This window comes from Lynx rufus, unplaced genomic scaffold (assembly GCF_022079265.1).
Source record: "Lynx rufus isolate CCGP_SWC_20201006 ecotype Redwood Valley unplaced genomic scaffold, mLynRuf1.p SCAF_20, whole genome shotgun sequence".
NCBI classification, from domain to species: domain Eukaryota; kingdom Metazoa; phylum Chordata; class Mammalia; order Carnivora; family Felidae; genus Lynx; species Lynx rufus.
Window position 1 is genome coordinate 22,004,110 of NW_025814835.1, and position 21,111 is coordinate 22,025,220.

At 38.0% G+C, this 21,111-nt stretch overlaps 1 protein-coding gene across 1 annotated transcript in view; it reads right to left on the reverse strand.

The window, feature by feature from the left end:
• Positions 1-21,111, reverse strand: part of DCC (DCC netrin 1 receptor) — a 753,976-nt gene that overhangs the window by 55,793 nt on the left and 677,072 nt on the right. The window contains exons 23-24 of the mRNA XM_047086216.1: positions 9,286-9,448; positions 736-962 (exon numbers count right to left, since the gene is read on the reverse strand). Coding sequence (XP_046942172.1) covers positions 736-962; positions 9,286-9,448 — 390 coding nt within the window. The remainder of the gene's footprint in view (positions 1-735; positions 963-9,285; positions 9,449-21,111) is intronic.

The following is a 21,111-nucleotide window of genomic DNA, read 5'->3' on the forward strand; positions in this document are numbered from 1 at the left end:
CCCGATGTGGGGCTGGAACTCATGGACCATGAGATCATGACCTGAGCCGAAGTCGGCCGCTTAACCGACTGAGCCACCCAGGCGTCCCCCCTAGTGTGATTTTTTTAATGCAATGAATTGAGAGCAAATTTTTTAAAAACATTTTATTAGTTTTTGAGAGGCAGAGAGCATGAACAAGGGGGGGGGCAGAGAGAGGGGGAAACACAGAATCTGAAGCAGGCTCCAGGCTTTGAGCTGTCAGCACAGAGCCCGACATGGGGCTGGAACTCATGAACTGTGAGATCATGACCTGAGCCAAAATCCGATGCTTAGCTGACTGAGCCACCCAGGTGCCGTGAGAGCAAATTTAAAATCAACTTTCAATTATCCGTAGACATAAGGAATGAAAAAAATGTACAAATACCTTCACATTTTGACAAAACTCTCATTTGAGATTTAACAAAAAGCAGTAAGTTCATTTGGCTTTCACATTTCAGTATTTCCCAAATGTACCACCTGTTACCTCTTAGAAGTTTTAAGTAACGTTGCGATTATAAAAGGCAGGTAATAGGATGCTGGAAAAGAAACTAGTTAATCAACCGAATTTACATCAGATTATTTTAACTATTGGTAAATGACCCACAGATTGAAGGGAAAGATGTCTCCATCAAAGAGGAGACAAAGAGGAAACTTTTTGTAAATAAAGTTTCAGAGTGGTGGGGGGGGGTGTCCTGATGCCTGAGATGAGAGAGTTACCTGAATGAGAGGTGCTTTTGCTCCCCAGCTGGGTTTCTGACTGGCTGTGGCTGACTGGTGTGAGGTCTTGGCAACTTTGGATGGGGGAGTCCCTTCCTGTAGGGTCAGTACCTGATGGCTTCTCAATATTTTTCATCTCCATTTCTTCATGATGTATCCAAAGATCAGGGGGCCTGAGGTCCTTCTGGCTGCCCTTCCTTTTGCCAACACTGTGGGTGGCCCGTTTCCTATGGAAGAAAAATTAGAAAGCAAATGTGAATGCTTCTATTCAGTGGTCCTTCCTCTCTTTTCTCAGTCAATTCAAGTTAGAAGCAGAGAAGGATAGAAGAGGCTCCCAGGAGGAAACCTGTGAAATCCAGGAATTGGCAGGCATGTCTTGGCTGCCTTTCCTCGTCTCCCCTGGAGATTCACCACATTATAGGAGCAGTGGTGCTGAATCCCCAAGGTCTCGGCTGCCTGCCAGAGAGTGCCTGACTCTAGCTTCACCAGCTACAAATTCCCCACAAGGTGACAATGGGTGAGATGGAACCATATGCCAATCTTTGGAGCCAGTCATAAGATACTTCACTGCAACATCTGTTTAGGAGATAAATGAAGGAGTCGTGTTGAAAGGGCAAATGGAAATAAAAAGGCCAGAATCTGTGCCAGCCAAGACTGGGGTTTAGAAGAAAGTCTATAGCTCAGCTGTATAATTTAATGTGCTATTTGAAGACAAAAGGCCGAATGAGGACACTCTAAGGAGAATAAAAGCACTTTTGCCTTGGAGTTACTAAGTATCTGGATGAAAACACAGTAGGATCCATCCTTTGAAAAGAGAAGAATACAGTTTAGAAGTATGCTTCAATTATCTCCTATTTTCCTCAATAAGAATTTAGCAACCATAAATTCATTTTTCAGTGGTAGTCTGTTTTTGGGGCTAGTCAGATTCAAATGCTCCCTTTAGGCTAAGTAAAGTAGCATGATACTCGTGGCTAGTCATTCTCTACAGTAGGCATCAGTAAAGTATGGCCTGCAGACCACATCTGCCCACTGCCTGATTTTGTAAATAAAGTTTTATTGGAATCCTACTGAACTCATTTATTTTCACACTGCAGTGTGTTGAGTGGTTGCAACAAAGAATGTATGACCCACATGTCTCACAAAACCTCAAACATTTACTATTTGTCCCTTTTCAGAAAGTTTTCAACCTCTGCTTTACAGTTCTAGTTTTTAAAATCTCTGCTTGTATCTTCTATTGGTAATAATGTCTCTTCTAAGACAGAATTCAGATGGTTTAAATCCAACATTTGATAGAGCCCCAGAGAGAAGTAACTCCCTCTCACTTCCTCCCTTGCAACAAATGTTTTATGAGGATAGCTGTTTTCATGGTTGCTAAATGACTCAAACAAACCACTTCAGTGAAAACTCTTTGTAACCTGTACAGGCCACTGAGAGCGGCTTCATTTTCCAATGCTGAAAATAACCTTTGCATTCGTCAATTAATACACGTTTAGTGATGTGACTTGCTGAATTTTAATATATTTTTATCTTTTTTGAAGTGTGCTGATAAGGATAGGAGACAAAGAATGCCAGACTTAATATTTATCAAGTAGTTTAGTACAGAAATAATGCAGTGTTTTCTGTTCTAATATTTTCCCTACAGCTCCCGCATTTTGCTGATTTCTTGGCAGCAGTCCCACACTGACTCTGACAATGGTCTGTAATAACCTTTAGATCATTTTCTTATATCTATGATAATAACTCTCTGCTAACCATCCATTCCCTGAATTCATTTCCTTATACTTCACCTGCCCAAATGTACTAGTCCGCAAATGACACACAGCTCGCTAATGTAATCTACCCCTGGTCACTTCTTAGAACAATCTAATGTCATTTTCAGACTTGGAGATTTCACCCTGTTATCTTTCTAACAAATCAAAATGCTAGAACACTTTTTAATCCCAGTGCCTATCAGACTGAATACAGAGAAGTACCAGTTCCCAAATCCAGGATAAGATGGCCAATGTTTTCATAATAACTCAATATTTAAATAGGTGTGGGAGGGAAATGTGTCAAATAATTTTTTAAACTAAAAATAAGTTATGAATTCTGGTTTCCTCTTGCTTACACACATGCTTCATTCATTCATTCATTCATTCTTCATTCACCAGCCCCTATAATCTCAGTACCAAGCATCCACAAATGTAGTTTACTAAAAAAAAAAATTCCAAATCTGACTGAGGTAGAGCTTTTTTGTATGGTGTGATTTATAGCCTCCATCTGGGAAAAAATTATCATTCTTCATAAAATGCATACACATTTTTCTGATGGGTTTTAGTTAGATTAAGACCTTTTCTGAGAAGCTACTCATCCACTTAGCTGTCAGCCAAGAATCTAAAGACTCTAGGGGAGCTGGGTGGCTCAGTCGGTTAAGCAACTGACTCTTGATTTTGGCTTAGCTGGCAATCTTGCAGTTGGTGAGTTCGAGCCCCAGGGTTGGCTCCGCACTGATGGCACTGAGCCTGCTTGCGATTCTCTGTCTCCCTCTCTCTCTGTCCCTCCCCTGCTTGTGATCTCTCTCTCCGCCCCCCACCTCTCTGTCAGAAAAACATAAAAAATAAACATTTAAAAAAAACTTAAAAAAAGAATCTAAAGATTAAACAAACTTTATTTCCTTTTTGTATATATTCTATGAAAGGCCACCTACTACCTACTTTTGTTTTCTATCATGTCTCTTATCAAGAAAGAATTCTTTGACCTTGGAGAGGCCTCCCTTCCCTGCGGGTGGTAGTAGCCCAGCCACCAGGTGCAGCAGGTTTTGTAATAAAACTGACATTTGCTCATAACTGAACTGAGATTTGTCTTAAAACCTGAGTTGTCATCTCAGCCTTCTGTCCATCTCCTGGTTCTCTGATACAGGACCCACTGTGGTCCCCTTGATCCTCTGTCTCATCATTGGAATCTTCAAAATCTGTATGCAGATGAACCTGTGCAATGGGTCCTGAGGTGTGGTCCTTGGACCAGCAGCATCAGCATCACTTGGAAACCTGTTAGAAATGCACGTTCTCAAGCTCCACTGTAGTTCAGAAACTTGCAGATGGGGGGTGAGAGGGTGCAAGTGGGCAGGAGAGGGTGGGGCCCAGCAGTCTGTGATTTAACAGCTCTCAAGGGAAATCAGATGCACTCCAAATTTGAGAAACACCACCTTAGTGAATTTTTTTTGTTTTTATTTTAAACCTAGTTTTTGCATTAGATATACAATATGTCACATGTTTGTCCCTCCTTACATGCACCCTTTCTCACAGGTACCAGTAATCTTCCAGCTTCCAAAAACAGCCATAGGATGCCAGGGTCTCTTCTCACCCCATGGGCTATTGAATAAAGGCAAAGCAAGCATTCTTTCAAGGCTCTCTGCTGTCTCTTTCTCATACTGGGGGCCAAAGTTTTCACAGCATAATCAAGTGTTAGTGTTTTTTGTTCTCTCTCTCCATCTCCCTCCCTCTCTCATTGTACTTTTGCCCAGAATGCCTTCACAATCCTATTTACTTACAAACTACTGACTCTTGAAGATTTTCTTCAAGCCTCTCTTCTTCAGGAAGCCTTCCTGACCATGCTAGGTCAGTGTCATCTTAACATACCTAAATCATTTCCCTTGTCTCTTTACCACTCACCTTGCATTGATGACCGTCTGTCTTACTGAGCCGGCCAGATGCTCCCAGTGTGTGTATTGATTTCCTCCCGTGAGACTACAGCAAATTCTGTTTCATTCAGTTATCCAACATCATCCGTTGTTTTGCAACATGTATTCATTTATTTATTTAGTGAACATTTACAGAATACTGAGTATGTGCCAAAAAATGTGCTAAGTACTAGAAATGCAAAAGATAGGTGAGACCTTGGGAGCTTAATAAATGAATGGAAAATGGCATGGCTACTATGAATTTCTGCATTGTTGGAGTCATGAGCAGGCAACGGATCATGGCAGTTGGTAAAGCTGAAAAAGTGGAGGGACCAAATCACAGGAGGCCTTGCCTCCAACAGAAATATTTTAAAAAAAAATTTTTTTTTTTCTACGTTTATTTATTTTTGGGACAGAGAGAGACAGAGCATGAACGGGGGAGGGGCAGAGAGAGAGGGAGACACAGAATCGGAAACAGGCTCCAGGCTCTGAGCCATCAGCCCAGAGCCTGACGCGGGGCTCGAACTCCCGGACCGCGAGATCGTGACCTGGCTGAAGTCGGACGCTTAACCGACTGCGCCACCCAGGCGCCCCGAAATATTTTTAATAGTATCAGGAAGTCAGTGGGGAATTGCAGAAAGATCTTTAGCTCAAGAGTTAACATTAATCAGATCTGTTATTTTGTATAATGCAGATTACTTACTGAACACATAGTAATTACTTGAATTAAATAATGAGAATTTTTCATTATCGACTTGGAAGTATTTTTTTTTGGCAAGATTCTCTGATTTTTTATTGGCTTCTGTGTTTCTTACTTTGCACATAACCTATTACTGTAAGAGAAGTTTGTTTCCTCAATCACTTTTAATCAGTATGCTTAGGATGTGAAAGGGTAAAAGCCAACATTGGTTTAGTATCCATTTTATTCAAGACTGTGCCCTTTGAAGTTCTACAAAACTATCATTTCACAGATTCTTTTGCACATTGTAATAAACTATTAAATCCCCTTCTCTGCTTAGGCATCCTTTGTTCAAGTCCCTCACAGGAGGCAAATAGTGTTGTACTAATTCTTGTGGTCAGATAGGTGTGTGTCCAAGATCTGATGGAAGGTTGAGGCAAGAACACTTTGCCCCACTGGGGATTTACAAAAGGCTTCAGAAAGGAAGAAGGGCTGGAGGGCATGTGAAAAAAAGATTCAAGTTCACCAGGAAAAAATATATTAGGATGTATAAGTACCCACCCTACTTCTTCCATCCAAATCTTTTCCAAAGGTTTCCCGCTTCTTAATTCTCTATATTGATTATTTTCATTCTGCCAACTGATATAAAAAGCAAAAGAAAACACTTGTATTGGAAACCCAGGGAACATGTGTCATAGATACTCAAATAAACCTGCATTTTCTGTGGTGGAATTAAGATATACTGAAGATATATTGAACCCTAAGGGGTTGCCTCTGTGGAATAGGGAAAAATAAAACAAAATGTTAAAAACCTGAAAATCAGTGAATGTAACCTAAGCTACAGTAGATTTCATGTAAGAGTTTAAACATTTGATTGTCAGCATTGAAAATGATCATTTCTGTTAAGAATGTGGACTAATATTTAAAAGTTGCTGTACACTTGTCACATCAAATAGGAACATTTAGCCAGTTGGTGACTCTATCAAGTAAAACTTGAATTTTATTTACATATTTAAATTTAATGTAGTCGGACAAGCTGTTGATAATCTACCCAGGTAACTGCCTTTAAAATGTGATAACCATGTGTCCTGGATTTCCAGCGTATTCTCAATGTCTAATCTTTTGTCTTTAGTATCTACAGATACATTCTAACTTATCATATTCCATATTCTATAGCTTGGCCAGGAAAATGTCATTACTTTATTAAAAGGCACAAAACCCCTCACCTACTCCCCATTAATTTAAGCTTTCACAAACACATTTTTTCCATCTTAGGATATTCTACTATGATTTCACTAATTCAAAATGTGTAAGGGGAGTCCCTCTTCAAAGTAGTAAGCAATTTTAAATTAATAACCAAAAAGAGATACAAAATTATTTTTATTTCATATCAATTTGATGCCACATGTTACCATGTGATTCTACAACTTGATAGCATTCCATGGGGAGTTTCAGTGTTCCGAGGTAGAGAAGATGACAGAATGTATTTATCCCTGTTTCTCATTTGAGGAAACTGACATTCAGGGATTAGGTTTCATTAACCACCACTAATTTAATTCAAGAAGTGGGGAATCAGAACCAGAACTTGGGTTCTACCTTCTGTTATTTTATATCGTAAAAACAAAACGTTACCAACTAGAATGTGAATCAATCAGATAACTACCTCATTATTAAATAAATATGTGTATACGAGAAACCATACAATAAAATATATGGACATTAACTTGAATGATGTACTGCGAACAGTGCACATAAATATGCTTCAAATCCGTTGGATGCAATTCAAGAGCCCCAATAAAACACAAAGACAATTTACAGTCTCCAGCACCAACAGGTAAAGAGATATTGAAGCAGCTCATGAATGTGTTTCCTATTTCACTTTATTAATTACATGAAACTCTCATTTTTCTGAGGGTTCTGTAAGGGACATTACTTCTGTTTTAGATTGGAATTGATTTTGCTTTCATCTGCATCATTTAATTTGTTCAAAAAGTCTCAGTGATGGTGGTATCAGGAGGAAGGATCCTCAGTAAAATCAAGAAAAGTTAAATTAAAACTCAGGAATATCTTGAAGGAGAAATTTTTCTTTTTCACATTTTCTCTGTTAGTATATACAAACAGAGAGGCCAGGATAAAAGGCAATGGGTCTGTTACAGAGGAAAGATAGATGAGGAAAAATTGTGAAAATATGCCAAGTAAATATTAAGAGATTTTGAGTGAAGGCTGAGGAAAAACCAAAGTGGCAGTAGGACAGAAGCTATAAATTCACTTTCTTTGGTTTTCAGTCATTCATGGAGTGATTTATTCTTTCATTCATCTCCTAATTTAAAAATAAGTTCTATTGAGGGCTCAGCCTCTACTCTTTCCAAATAAAACCTTCAAGCTCTTAAGAAGTGCTTAGCATGGGATCTAAGACAATTTAAGAGTTTCTAAAAATAGCATGAAATGCCACTTTTGCACATGGAGAAGACTGGCATTTTCTCTGTGAGGAAACAAAATATGTCCAAGAATCCAATTCATCAGGTCCATATAATCCACCAACATTCTTCTCAAAAAGATGAAAATGAAAAAACCAAAACACCCCACTACAGGTGGTTCCGATGATTAAACTTAGTTTAGTGAACACATTCATGTTTTTCAAGCCATCATGAAATAGGCCAAGCTTGGTTTTGGTGCCTTCCCCACTTTCCTTCACGTGAATATTTCTCAGCTCTACTTCAGCGGCCTGTCACATAGATGTCTTCCCATTCTATGTCTGCACAGCCCCATTCTTGGGATTATTCCACCAAGAGACTGTCGAATGCCTCACCCCATTACCGTTCTTTTTTCTCCAGAGCCTCACTAAATGTCCAGCACACTGGAGGTTCTGTGTAATATGATTTCCTAGAATGCTCACACATGAGAATAAGTTAAGCTCAGTCTGCCTGGCTTCTTGTTTAAGCACAATGGATTAGCACATCAGCTATCACTAACTTGAAGATAGCCCAATTTCACACATGCAGCCAAATATAAAATTTGTCCTGCCATATAAATAAATTAAATACAAAGACTGCATCTACACTCATATGTCACTTTCTTTAGCTTGTACATCTTCCTGTATCCTATTTCTAAATACCTCACTTCAAAAGGTTGGAAGATACAATACAGATCAACAAATGGGTCATAGGATTTTTAAAAAGAGAAACTAAGGTATTAGCAAGGGAAGAGAAACAACGATTTGTTAGAGAATCTTTCTCTGACACTGTGTGTAGCATATAGTTGTCAAATCAGCCACCTATAGGCCCAATGCCTCAGGCTTTCAGAGCCGGCACTATGCCTGAGGCCAAAGGGAAAAAAAAAATCAAGGGAAGATCTTATCAGAGCCAATTCAGTGAGAGAGTACAGCTGAAAGGGACATATCAGGCTGGATTTGAAAAGTGCTAGACAGGCAGAGAATAACCAGGAGATTATTGCTGATTCCCACAACTTCTGACACAAGGTTAATATGCTGGTTATGGATGTTGCTGGAAGGGGATAAACTGAATTAAAACCATCTTTCCATTCTAAACTTTGACTTTGATGTATCATCCTCTGCATGGGCTATAACCTAGAATTGCATAATATGGAAAAATTTTTTAAACCCCTCAAAACGTTGAATTTCTGAGAATCAACCACAGACGGGAAATCCAAACATTGGGAATTTCTAGGATCTCTCTTCTATCCTAAGTACTGTCTCCAAACTAAATACTCCACTATATTATAACTACATTGAGTTTGGTAGTCATTCGTGCAACAAGCATTGGTTAAATGCCTACAGTCCTCCTTGCCAGAATTGATAAATACTTTCAAAGGAACACACATCTCCAACATTTTACACATAATTGCAGACAGGGCCATGAATTGGGACATGGTGAAGTCCATTTTCTAAATGTTGCTAAAGGAACATGTGCCCTCCTCTGAAAGGAAGGATCTGGCCCAGAGAAGTCAAGTCAAGCAGAAATGCCAAGTGGGTCTCCAGGTGGATTCTATTATTAAGTCTGCAAGCCTAGCCCTCACTCACTCAAGTTATGGGCCTGAAATGAACAAAAGGCAAGGTTTTGCTCAGGTCAGAGGCTAACGAATATGTGGTAAATTATGAAAAAGAACACCAAAAGAGATTTCTCAAAAATATAACTCAAGAAGGTGATAGGTCAAACCGTGACCTCTCTCCTCTCAGGAACCAGCTGTTACCTACTTTCTCTGCTGGGCTGAAGAGCGCCGGGTGCAAATCACAGCCACGATCACTACCACCAGCACTGTGATGACGCCAACGGTGACCACAATGATTACAAGCAGGTTGCTGTTCTTTTGAGGAGTGACACTGCCGTGTGGGGGGTGCATCTGGCCAATGGGTGGCTCTGGGAAAAGACAGGCAAATGGAGATCAGATTTAGGGGTTGTGAAAGCTCCACATTTATCAAGCTGTTAAGGATGTGAATGTTCCTATAGTTCCGGGCATTCTTGAAGCTGGGGAAAAAAGCAATGAAAAATGAGAGGAAAGATCTATGTTACCTCCCCAAGAAGAAAATTAAATATATGTCCACACAAAATCCTATACGGAAACATTCATAGCAACACTATTTAGAATAGCCCAAAGTGGAAGCAATCCAAATGCCCATTGACTGAAGGATGGATAAACAAAATGTGGGGCTTCCATACAGTGCAATATTACCCAGCCATAAAAGGGAATGAGGACCTGATACATGCTATGGCATGCCTTATACCTTAAAAATGTTACTCTAAGTGAAAGAAGCCAGACACAAAAGGTTAATATTGTACGATTCCACTTATACAAAATATCCAGAATAGACAAATCTGTAGAGACAGAATGTAGATTAGTGTTTGCCAGTGGATGGGAGGAATGAATGGGGAAGGACAGCGAATGGGTACAGGGTCTCCCTTGGGGATGGTGAAAATGTTCTGGAATTAGACAGTGGTGCTGGTGGCACAACCTTGTGGATGTAACTAAAAACCACTGACATCGTACACCTTCAGAGGGTGAATCTGTAGCACGTGAATTATTTCTCTTTTTTTTTTTTTAAAGAATTAACCTGTCATATTGAGTAGAAAGTGGGGACAGGAGGAAGGCTACTTTGTACTACGAGTATTCCAGGGTTATGAGAACCACAGGAGGCTATGCTTTATGAGAAATCACTATTTATTCGAGGGTGTGAAGGACAAACTATTTGACTCCAATCACTTACAATTTATTTCCATTTTTTTAAGGAAGCTATCTATAAAGCTTTAATTTTATATTTAATTTTCAACCTATTAAAAGTGTATGAATCCCACTTAAAAGCTGTCACTTGGTTCAAAAGAGTGTCATAAAATCCTGATATGAATGTTCTCTTGTCTTGCAGTAGTACCTCATGGTAGACAATATTTAGGTGAAAATAACAGACAAGACATTTTTTGTTATAATTTGCTTAGGTAAACAAGAATGGCTAATGACACCTTAAATTTCTTTCTTTAAATATTCAGTAATCAATTAGAAATATTATGTCCTATGTTACGTTATTCATTAGAAGTAACAACGTTTAAAAGGTAAACAGTAGCTTGTTTTATTTATAAATTAATTTAAAGGGGTGCCTGGGTGGCTCAGTCGGTTAAGTACCTGACTTTGGGTCTGGTTGTGATCTCACCGTTCATGAGTTTGAGCCCCACATCAGGCTCTCTGCTGTCAGCACAGAGCCAGCTTGGGATGCTCTGTCTCCCCCACCCCACCCCTGCCCTAACCCCCTCTCTCTCCCACTCTCTCTCAAAAATAAACAATTAAAAAAAAAGAAGGGTGCTTGGGTGGCTCAGTTGGTTAAGTTGTCTGACTTCAGCTCAGGTCATGATCTCACCGTTCATGAATTTGAGTCCTGCATTGGGCTCTCTGCTGTCAGCGCAGGGCCCAGTTTGGATCCTTTGTCCCCCTTTCTCTGTCCCTCCCCACCTCATTCGTTCTCTCCTTCTCTCTCTCTCTCTAAAATATAAACATTTAAAATATACACATATAGGGGCGCCTGGGTGGTTCAGTCGGTTAAGTGTCCATCCGACTTCGGCTCAGGTCATGATCTCACAGTCCGTGGGTTCGAGCCCCAAGTCAAGTTCTGTGCTGACAGCTTGGAGCCTGGAGCCTGCTTCAGGTTCTGTGTCTCCCTCTCTCTGGCCCCTCCCCGCTTGTGCTCTGTCTCTCTCTCTCTCTTTGTCTCTCTCAAAAATAAATAAAAACATTTAAAATATATACTTAAAAATTAATGTAAAAAGTCACAGAAAGCAATGATTTTGTATATTTTCCTAGACCTAAGTTTGAATGTGCTTCTTTAACAAGCTATGTTAGCTTTTTATACCTCCTGAGTGAAGTATTTAGGCCTTTTACACCCTCAGTGACTTTGTCTGCAAAATGGAAATAATACTTATTTTTACAGGTATTGTCAGAATTAGAGAAAATACATACAAAATGACCATCTCAGCACCTGACAGGGAATAAATCAAAATCAAAACCAAAACACTATCTTTTGACAAGTTATCTAAGAATCATTGTTTTTTTGAAACAATAGTCACCTAAATTTAAATTATTGCTGATTCATTGTTATTGGAAAAATATTAAGCACTTCTGATATAACTTGAATCTCAGGGGAGGGACTCATCAAAAGTGTTTAAATAGCACTTTCTGTTAAACATTCTCTTATAAGTGAAAGAAATAAGATACCCTTGAAGTAATTTTTACATTTACTGCAAAGGAATGAGGCAAGTAATAAAAGGTCAGAACTTTCTGTATCATAGTTTTACTTACAATTTAAAAAGTCATTTTACAGTAGTATCTCAATATGCCCTTTCTGTGCTTAATAAATTAATTGATTGGAATAAATTAACCTTTTATGTGAGAACTTACAATGAAGACAGTTGGAGATATCGTGGATTTTTATTAGCATGACTTCAATTTAACAGTTCACCATTTCTGACAAACTTAGTTTCAGTCATACAGAGCAGTACACCTAATGAACATTTTTAAAACCTTGTAAACTAGAATTTTTCAAATTTCTACTCATTTCTTTTTCCTCCCCACCCAGAAAGACATCATGTTTCAAGTCTGAAAGCAATGACTCTGGACTTTGCTGAACATGAATGAGATTATATCGATGCCATTTGCCTTAGAGAGTTAGGGATCATGAGGACTCCCATTATAAATCTTTGATACCAGGCCTTTACGCCTTCCTCATAAAAGTTCCCATCAGTTTGAAAGTTGATATTCAAGGTCTTTCATTAATTTCCCCATCTCAATTCCAAGGCTGAACAATCAGAATATTTGACATCAATGGGCAGTTAAGAAAGTCAAGTGGAATGGAATCTTTTGATGTCGCTGACCCTCATTATCTGTGGTAATTTGTTCTGTAGAGTTGCTGTAAACACTGAATTAAGGAATACTAAGTATTGCTGCTGGAGGCAATGCAGTGTTAGGTTCCTGGGAGCCTCTGGTTACAACATTTTTATCAATCAATATATAACCTTGTTTTATATGTGTTTCTTTTTAAAGACACTTTATTTAATACATAATGTTCATTCATTGACATTGAACTCACAGTCAACAACATCATAACTCATGCTTGAGTGAAGCTTAATTAACACGCACATTTTCTCCATAAGCTACAGCATACAGCCTTTTGCATGTAGGAACAGTAAACAGCACTTCAGCACTACATTTAAGGCCACTTTAAACCCTGAAACCACCACTAAAAAATGCACAAAAATGTAAAAAAAAATTGGCACTACATACACTGTAGAAAGGACGCTTGTTTACACTGTGAGAGCTGAAACAATAAGGCAGAGGGTCATCTTGTTTATTTCAGCTGAGTTCGTGAGCACTGGGCTACTCAAACTTTTGGCTGCTCTGCGCATGTCCACAATGACCATAAAAGCATTACAGGTATTGATTTTGGTGGTTAAAAATAAATTCTAGCAGTAAGTGAATTCACAATAATAATCTGCAAATAATGACAATCAACCATATATTTGAACACATCAAAAGACTGTTGCAAATTAGGGAAAATGTTAGAGCTCATCAATCTAGATCACTACAGATAAGAGTTCTGGAAGACAGCCTGACTCCAGAAGAGGCAAGATGACATTTGCTATCTTTTGGGCTTCAGAGGGGAAGCTTCATGATGTAATTCAGAGATTTGCAAATATCCTTCTGGACACTGTGATTATTTCATGAGATAATGGATGCAACACACTGGCCACAGGCCCTGACACAGGGTTGGCACTCAATAGACATTATGAAGCGCTTCAATATTCATTCTATGTGATCTTTCCAACTTAAAGAAAAATATAGTGTCCTGATACATCTGTTCCTGTTGTTACTAAAATAGCTTGGGTATCCAGTGTCTTGGTAATCAAAGACTTAGGTGCGTTTCATTAAAATTGGTGAGAAGAGAATTAAATTTTGAAAAGTCACATGGGCATTCCATCCATTTTTTATTTTCATAACGTTTGATTGCCATAAAATGTTTCAACCTTTTTCTACTACATTTAATAAAAATAAATATATACTTCATAATCTTATGGGCCTAAAGTCTCAAGTAATAATTGGAAAATTGGTTTCATGAAATAATAATGTCTTTAATTTTTAGAGTATTTGGGAGAGAACAGATCCAATGATTGCTTGGGACTAAACTTCTTTCCTACATTTGCAGTCTTCCCTGATAACAATTTTGTTATTATAACACTTTGAGCTCAACATATGTCTCAATAATTTTACAGGTCTTTGAATTTGAACAGAAATTCCTATGGCATTGAATATTTCAAAGCATCTCCCCCTGAAATAAAGTGCTATATAGTCAACCAGCTGGAAGAAACTTTACAGATAATCTAGCCCAATGTTCCCTAAAATGAAATATTAATCAGCATTATGGGGTTGGGAGGAAGTTCCTTGGTCAATTAAGTTGGAAAACATATTTCCTTTCTCAAATCTCAGAATTTTGAACATGCTAATGTGAACTGTGAATTGCTAGGAGAGATAGGGCAGGCACAGTAAAGAATATACCCAATTATTCTAGAAAAATGTACTGAAGATCCAGTTAGGTGCCTGGGATATGACGCTGTGATCCGAACATGGATGGACCTTGAGGGCATTATGCTAATGAAATAAGCCAGACATAGAAAGACAAATCTACATGATATCACTTGTCTGTGGAATCTGAAAAAGCTGAACTCATAGAAACAGACAGTAGTAGAATGGTGGCTACCAAGACTGGGGGTTGGGGGAAATGGGGAGATGTTGGTCAAAAGGTATACACTTCCAGTTATCAGATGAACAAATTCTGGGGTGACAATGTACATCATGGTGATTATGGTTAATAATACTGTACTATATACTTGAAAGTTGCATAGATTACAAATCTTAAATTTTCTCATTACAAAAAAATAAATGGTAATTATGTGATGTGATGGGGATGTCAGCTAACACTATGGTGGTGATTGTTTTACAGTCTATAAGTGTAGCAAATTAACAGATTGTACACCTTAAATTTATACAGTGTTATATGTCTATTATACCTCAGTAAAGCTGGGGAGGGGGATGGTGATGGGCAGAGAAAATTCATGAAAGGATTCAAGCAGCCTAAAAGAAAAATATAAGAGGTATATACATACAGTTGTGATGTAGCCTTCAGCCTGCCCAACTAGTTAGAACAGAGGAAAAAATCAATATATATTAAATGGCCTATCTTTTCCATTCCTAAAACATGTACCTTGTCTGGGTCATTTCTCACCTGGGATCAACCCATAGCTCTTACTAGGAAGAATGAAAACCCCATTTCTGAGCTATTTTTCTGGAAGAACAGAGAGGGAGCAATAGCCAGGCTATCGAACCACTAAAACGTATTTATAGGGCCATGCTTATATTGTTTCATAATAATTTGCATGTCATTGTCTTATACATTGTGTGGTCTGAGAACAGTTTCCAAATTAGAATTGGAAACTACTGGGGAGGCACCCGAGTAGGAGGATCCTAGGCTTGCCTCCTCCCAAGAACACAACTAGGTAAGTATCAAATTAGAATATTGTGATTGCTCCCCCCTCACACCCCTCAAAGAGGCATGATTGTTGACTTCATGGAGGTTACAACTTACTGGAAAAGATGTATGAAACAGATCATGAAACAAATATAAAATTAAAACTATAATTGGTATTTTTAAAAAGTAGAGTTCAAAAGAAAGATGCAATATGAGAACATAACAGTTCTTGGAGGAGAAGAGAGGTCATGAAAGGCCTCATTACAGAAGTAACATGGAGGCAGAATCATGGAGTATCCTAGGAGTTAGCTCCTCTTTCTTTACAAAGGAACTGAGAGAAGATCATATGTCTGGAACATTGGGAGCAAAAGGGAAATGGCACAAAATGAGGCTGGAGAGAGAAACAAGACCCAGTTCATTCAAGAGCCCTGTAGGTCACATTCAGTTATTCTCAGTACAATCACAGACCATTTAAGGGCTTTCAGGAAGGAAGATGTTGCTGGTGAAAGCAGAGAGACCAGCTAAGAAGATGTTAACATTCTCCAGGTGAGAAGGAGTGATAACTTCAACTGAAATGGTGGCCATGGCAGTCAAGCAAAGTAGACAGGTGCAAAACACAATCTGAGAATGAATAATCAAAAGCAGATTGCATATGGAGGAGGAAAAAAGGAAGCATCGGGCACGTTTAGACTTAAGTGATTGTCCTATGTCTGAGATGAGGGAGAGGGTGAAAGACCAAGAAAGGAAAAACAAAAGCTCAGTCTTGACTATGTCAGGGTTGAGATCTTATGATAAATTATAAAGAGGCAGCTAGAAGGTCTGGGTTAAAAATATAAATTTCGGAGCTGGCACACAGATGGGAGTGGACAAGGTCACCGAATCAAGAGTATAGAGTTAGTGGAGATGCTTTCTCAAGACTAACACCTCTAGTATTCAGGTAAAAGGGGAGAACCAGGCAAAAGAGAAGTGAGTGGCCAAAGTTCCCAATACTTATGTGACCATGCACCATTTTTTCTCAGAGCTTCTCATGGGACCCATTTACCTTGGAACAACCTTTGGGGAATTGGTGATCTAGATCAGCGGTTTTTAACTGAGGAGATTTTGCTCCCTAAGGGGAAATTTGGCAAAGTGTAGAGGTATTTTTGGTTCTTAAAACATGGTAGAGGGGAAATACCCTTGGCATGTAGTGCATAAAAGCCAGGGATGCATAGGATAAGCCCCACAACAAAAAATTATCCAGTCTCAAATAACAATAGCTCTGAGGTAGAGGAATCCTGATCTAGCTTAACATTTTCTATGTTCAGATGAAAAACTAAGATCCCAAGAGTTTAAGTGACTTGATTCACACAGTTCTAATCCTTGGCAAAGTCGTATTAGAACCTGGGGGTTGGTATTAGTCTGGGATCTTTCAAATCATTTGCGATAGATAATGGTTGGACGGCAGGTAGGCAGCGCCCCTTATAGACTAAAACTTGATACCCTGGACCACTCCAATTACCTTTCTATGAATGATGTAAAGTTTTATTTCTGGACCTTTCCTTTGGCATTAAGGTGTCTGTTGAGTGCTTACAATAGCTCACCAACCTCAGAATGATCATTTCATGCAAATATGGAAGAGCTTTTATGTCTATTTTATTTAGATTACTTAAAATATTACTGCATTCTGAAAGTAATAAAATAAAAGGTTTTAAGAGTAAGGGTCAAGTCATGATCTTTTCTCCCAAACACACAGTGTAAGGCATATTTTACAGAACACCTAATATGATTCTGAATATCTAAAAATTAATGATATTGATTTTTAGAAATATTTCACCAAAGCATCAACTTATCAAAGTTAATTTGGGTTTTAAAGGTTGAGATCAATACAACCACATATTTATAGGGATTATAGATCTCTTAACCAAAATTACTAATTTTATAAATTACACACAGATCCATCAACAAAAAAAATTGCTGATTTATCTTTCCCAATGAGAACAGCAAGATTGAAGTGATTTTCAGTGTTGTATTCATACAAATAGAAACTACAAAATCACATTTTCAGAAGTTGAAGATTTTCCTGCTTTGAGACTGTGGACCACAAAATTGAATACACCATAAAAGTAAAATACTACCATATCAGTACCTATTAGCTTTGATTCTATCTGTCATAAGAAAATAATTTAGGAAGCCTCTTCAGTTTCCTCAATTTAATTAAGGGCTTACAACTACAAGAGTAAACATGAACTATAGCTTTGTTTTTATTTGAATTCCAAGAGTGCATTTTTAAAGAGTGGCATGCTGTAAGAGAAAGTAAGTGACTAGTGAGGTCTAAATTTATTTGAAACTAGCTTGAGGATCCCGACAATAAGCCATTATTCTATTATAATTCTTTGAAGGATGAATACAGGAAGTGTAGGGAGAGATAGGGAAACTCTAATTCTGTCACTCTAAGGGGAGATATATGAAAATTTCCTGGTGTATGAGGTTTAAAAGCTCAGATTTTAAAATGTTTTTGTTGACTCAGCCTAGGTTGGGTGGGTTTGGAGTTTTATCAGTCAAGGTTTCATTTGTACATTGGATTGGAAATTATAACCCTTCTTAAGGCATAATAAGACATTAGCAGAACTTTAATTAGAAAGGTAGGGTTTTTCAGATGCCTTTGCTGATTTGCTCGTAATAACCTAAGCTAAAGTCAAATTACATATTTACCATCATTTATCAGTTAGAAAAATAGAATGGGAAACAGATTGAGTTTGCTCTCCACCATCCATGTCTCTTAGAGGTTATCAATTCAATCAAGTAGCCTGTAATAATTTGTGATTCCAGTAAAGATTCTAGAAATGATTCAGGTGCTTTGTTCATCCCATTCATTTAACATGAAACACCTAAAACATCATTATGTGTTGCAGAAAATTGAGAAGGGGTGATGGGCAATGATCTATCTAAACTGGTTCAAAGTCACTGGCTATTGTTCCTCTATTTTATCTTCATGACTTTCTCTAGTGATATAATGTATATCAGACTAATTTAATTGCAATTATTTTTCTGACTAGGAATCTTAAATGGCAAAAAAAAAAAGAATACAATAACATGCATTCCCATCAATTACTATAATTCTTTTCATCTGAGATCTGACTCCTGTGAAAAGTTCTTGTTGACTTAACCTGTTAGCATCAAATTTGGTCTGGGGTTTCTTTTCAGAAATCTCACTTTATTTTGAAGGGCAAATTCAAATAGTCAATACCAAACTTTCAAACTTGATCCAAAATTAGGACTGCTATATTTAGTAATTAAAAATACAGGAGGCTCAATCAAATTTCAGTTATTTGTAGTCACCTATACATGTGCACCTTGAGATGCATACATACATTGAAATGGAAATTTCTTGCAATATTTTCCTTTATCTCATATATATAGGTGATTAGAAAGGATTCAAATTTTCTGGCCTCCTGTATTTTTACTTGCTAAACTTGAAAATTCTATTCAAAATTAGAGTTCTTCAGGACATGTCGTTTAAGAGAATGCCTAGTTTTATGTTTGTGGCTTACACTTGCTCCACCTTTAACATGCATGACCACTGCTTATTAGAGGGTAGAAACAGCGAAGGGACAATTGTTCCTTCTCAATTAACTGTTCTGGCTCTCTCTTAATTTCTTGGCACTCTGTCTCTTCAAAAAACACCATCCTGTGCCAGTATAGATAGTCAGCCCTTAGCTGCGGATGAATTCCATTTTGAAACTCTCTGTAGAAACCATATCTGAAAATCAGCTCTGCAGGATGACTCTAAAAAGGGGATCATGCTAATTCTTGGCATGGACTCTAAACCTAGAACCCATCTCAGGGCAAAAAACACTACAATGTTATTTCCCCACACGATTTCAATGATGACCTTCTTTTACCCTCCTTCATATCCCTGAGATTTTTCTCACTCTCTTTCATCTTCCTGAAGCGTATTCCTCTGCCTTGTCCACCTGGGTAATTCCCCCTCTTCATTTGTTGTTCCTGTGGAGGTCTAGTTTTCAATCTGTGTGCATAGTTCATAGCAAGCACCTTGCACACAGTGATGGCTTAGGGGCATTTCTAACTGATTACTTGAATGCATGAAGTGTGTTTGGCATATTGTTGACTCTTGAGATAAAATCTGAAGCAAAAGAATGAGTTGATAAAACTTGCACAGTTTTGGGAAGGGAACCATCATTATCTAAACCTATTGAAGGAACATGCTCTTCGTCTGTTTTCAGTCCCAACACATCCCTCCTCTCAACTTTCTGTTGTGAGCTTCCTAAAGTGTCCCTTGTGTGTCTGAGAGCCTGGAAACTATCAGATCCAGGCACCAGCTATAGAAGGTGTCTAATCCTCAAATACCTATAGGAGACAATAATGTTACTTGATGTGGGTAGAGGATGTGTATACAAGACAATAGGAGGTGGTGAGGACTGTAGCAACCTGGAGAGAGCATTCTGGGTACAACCTTAGACAGGTATGATTGGAATATATTTAGGAAGCTTAAATGTAAGAACTTATACTTATCTGGTTAAGTAAACTGCATTAATAGCAGAAGAGGGTATGCCTGGTAATTAGAAAAGAAGTCAACAGGTAAATATATGTTCCTGAATCCAATACTGGACAGAGGAGGGATGCTGAGCCTTTAAATGGAGCATCTGGTCTACTGCACATACATACATGTCCTCTTTGAGAAAATAGGTGCATTAGGTTATCATTACCTATAATAGGAAATAATCACTTAGCTGAACCCCTTATTCCAATTTCTCACTCAGTAAGCAACTTTTAGATTGCAATTTGGCTTCCCATATGGATTTTTGTTTTTATTAAAAAAATTTTTTTTAATTTTTATTTATTCTTGAGAGAGAGAGACAGAGCACGAGTGGGGGAGGGGCAGAGAGTGAGGGAGACACAGAATCCGAAGCAGGCTCCAGGCTCTGAGCCATCAGCACAGAGCACGATGTGGGGCTCAAACTCACAAGCTGTGAGATCATGACCTGAGCCGAAGTCGGAAGCTTAACCGACGAAGCCACCCAGGTGTCCCAACCCATATGGATTTTTAAATAGAAGAGCATTCAAATGAATATTTATCTATTCAGAAATCAAATTTTTCATGAAAACCTGCTAAAATTGTTGTATAAACATATTGTGTTATTTTCATAAAATAAAATACTAGGAGTATTTGTAAACACACAGATGAATCTTAAAAACAAAATTAAAGATGAATGCAAGATGCAACTAGATACGTATCCTATGATGCCATTTTTATAAAGTGATAAACATGTATAGTAATATTATAATGTTTAGGGATATATATCTATATAGTAAAAACCATATTTGGGAGAGTGGTTACATCAATGGGGAATGGAGGAAATGGTGGAGAAGCATGTGATAAGGCAGAGATATATAACAGATTTCAATTATATGTTGAATATTTTATATTTTAACCTTGCTGATGAGTACACAAGTTTTCATATTTGTGTTTTGAATGTATGAACTATATATCTAGCAAACCAAACCAAACAACAGCAACTGAACAAATTTTTAAAAACCTATGAAAGGAACTTATCATATATACATCAGTCCCTTAGAAGTTTGGCTTGTATTAATTCATTCTCCCAAAGTTTCTGTTTCAGCAAAACTGAGGACAAGATCTTAGAAGACAGCTCCAACACTAACACCAACTGCTCTTCTGTGCAGTGCTAGATATTATTTCTGGCTGACCCTGAAGCGTATGAATGGTCTATCAGGATGAGCAGAAATAAACGTTTAATCCTTAGAGTGTGAAGAAAAATTAGCAATAAGTTGCTAAAGGATTCTGAAGAGTAAATTCTCTAAGCAAAAATTCTTAGTGACTTCAGTTTAGGAAACTAAGTGGGTTTCAGTTCAATCTCCCTTAGAGATCACGTTTCTCTAATAATATTAAATTTTTGGAGACATTTTATTCCTTTATTTTTTTAATGTGAGAGAGAGAGAGTGGGAGAGGGACAGAGGGGAGGGGACAGAGGATCTGAAGCAGGCTCTGTGCTGACACAG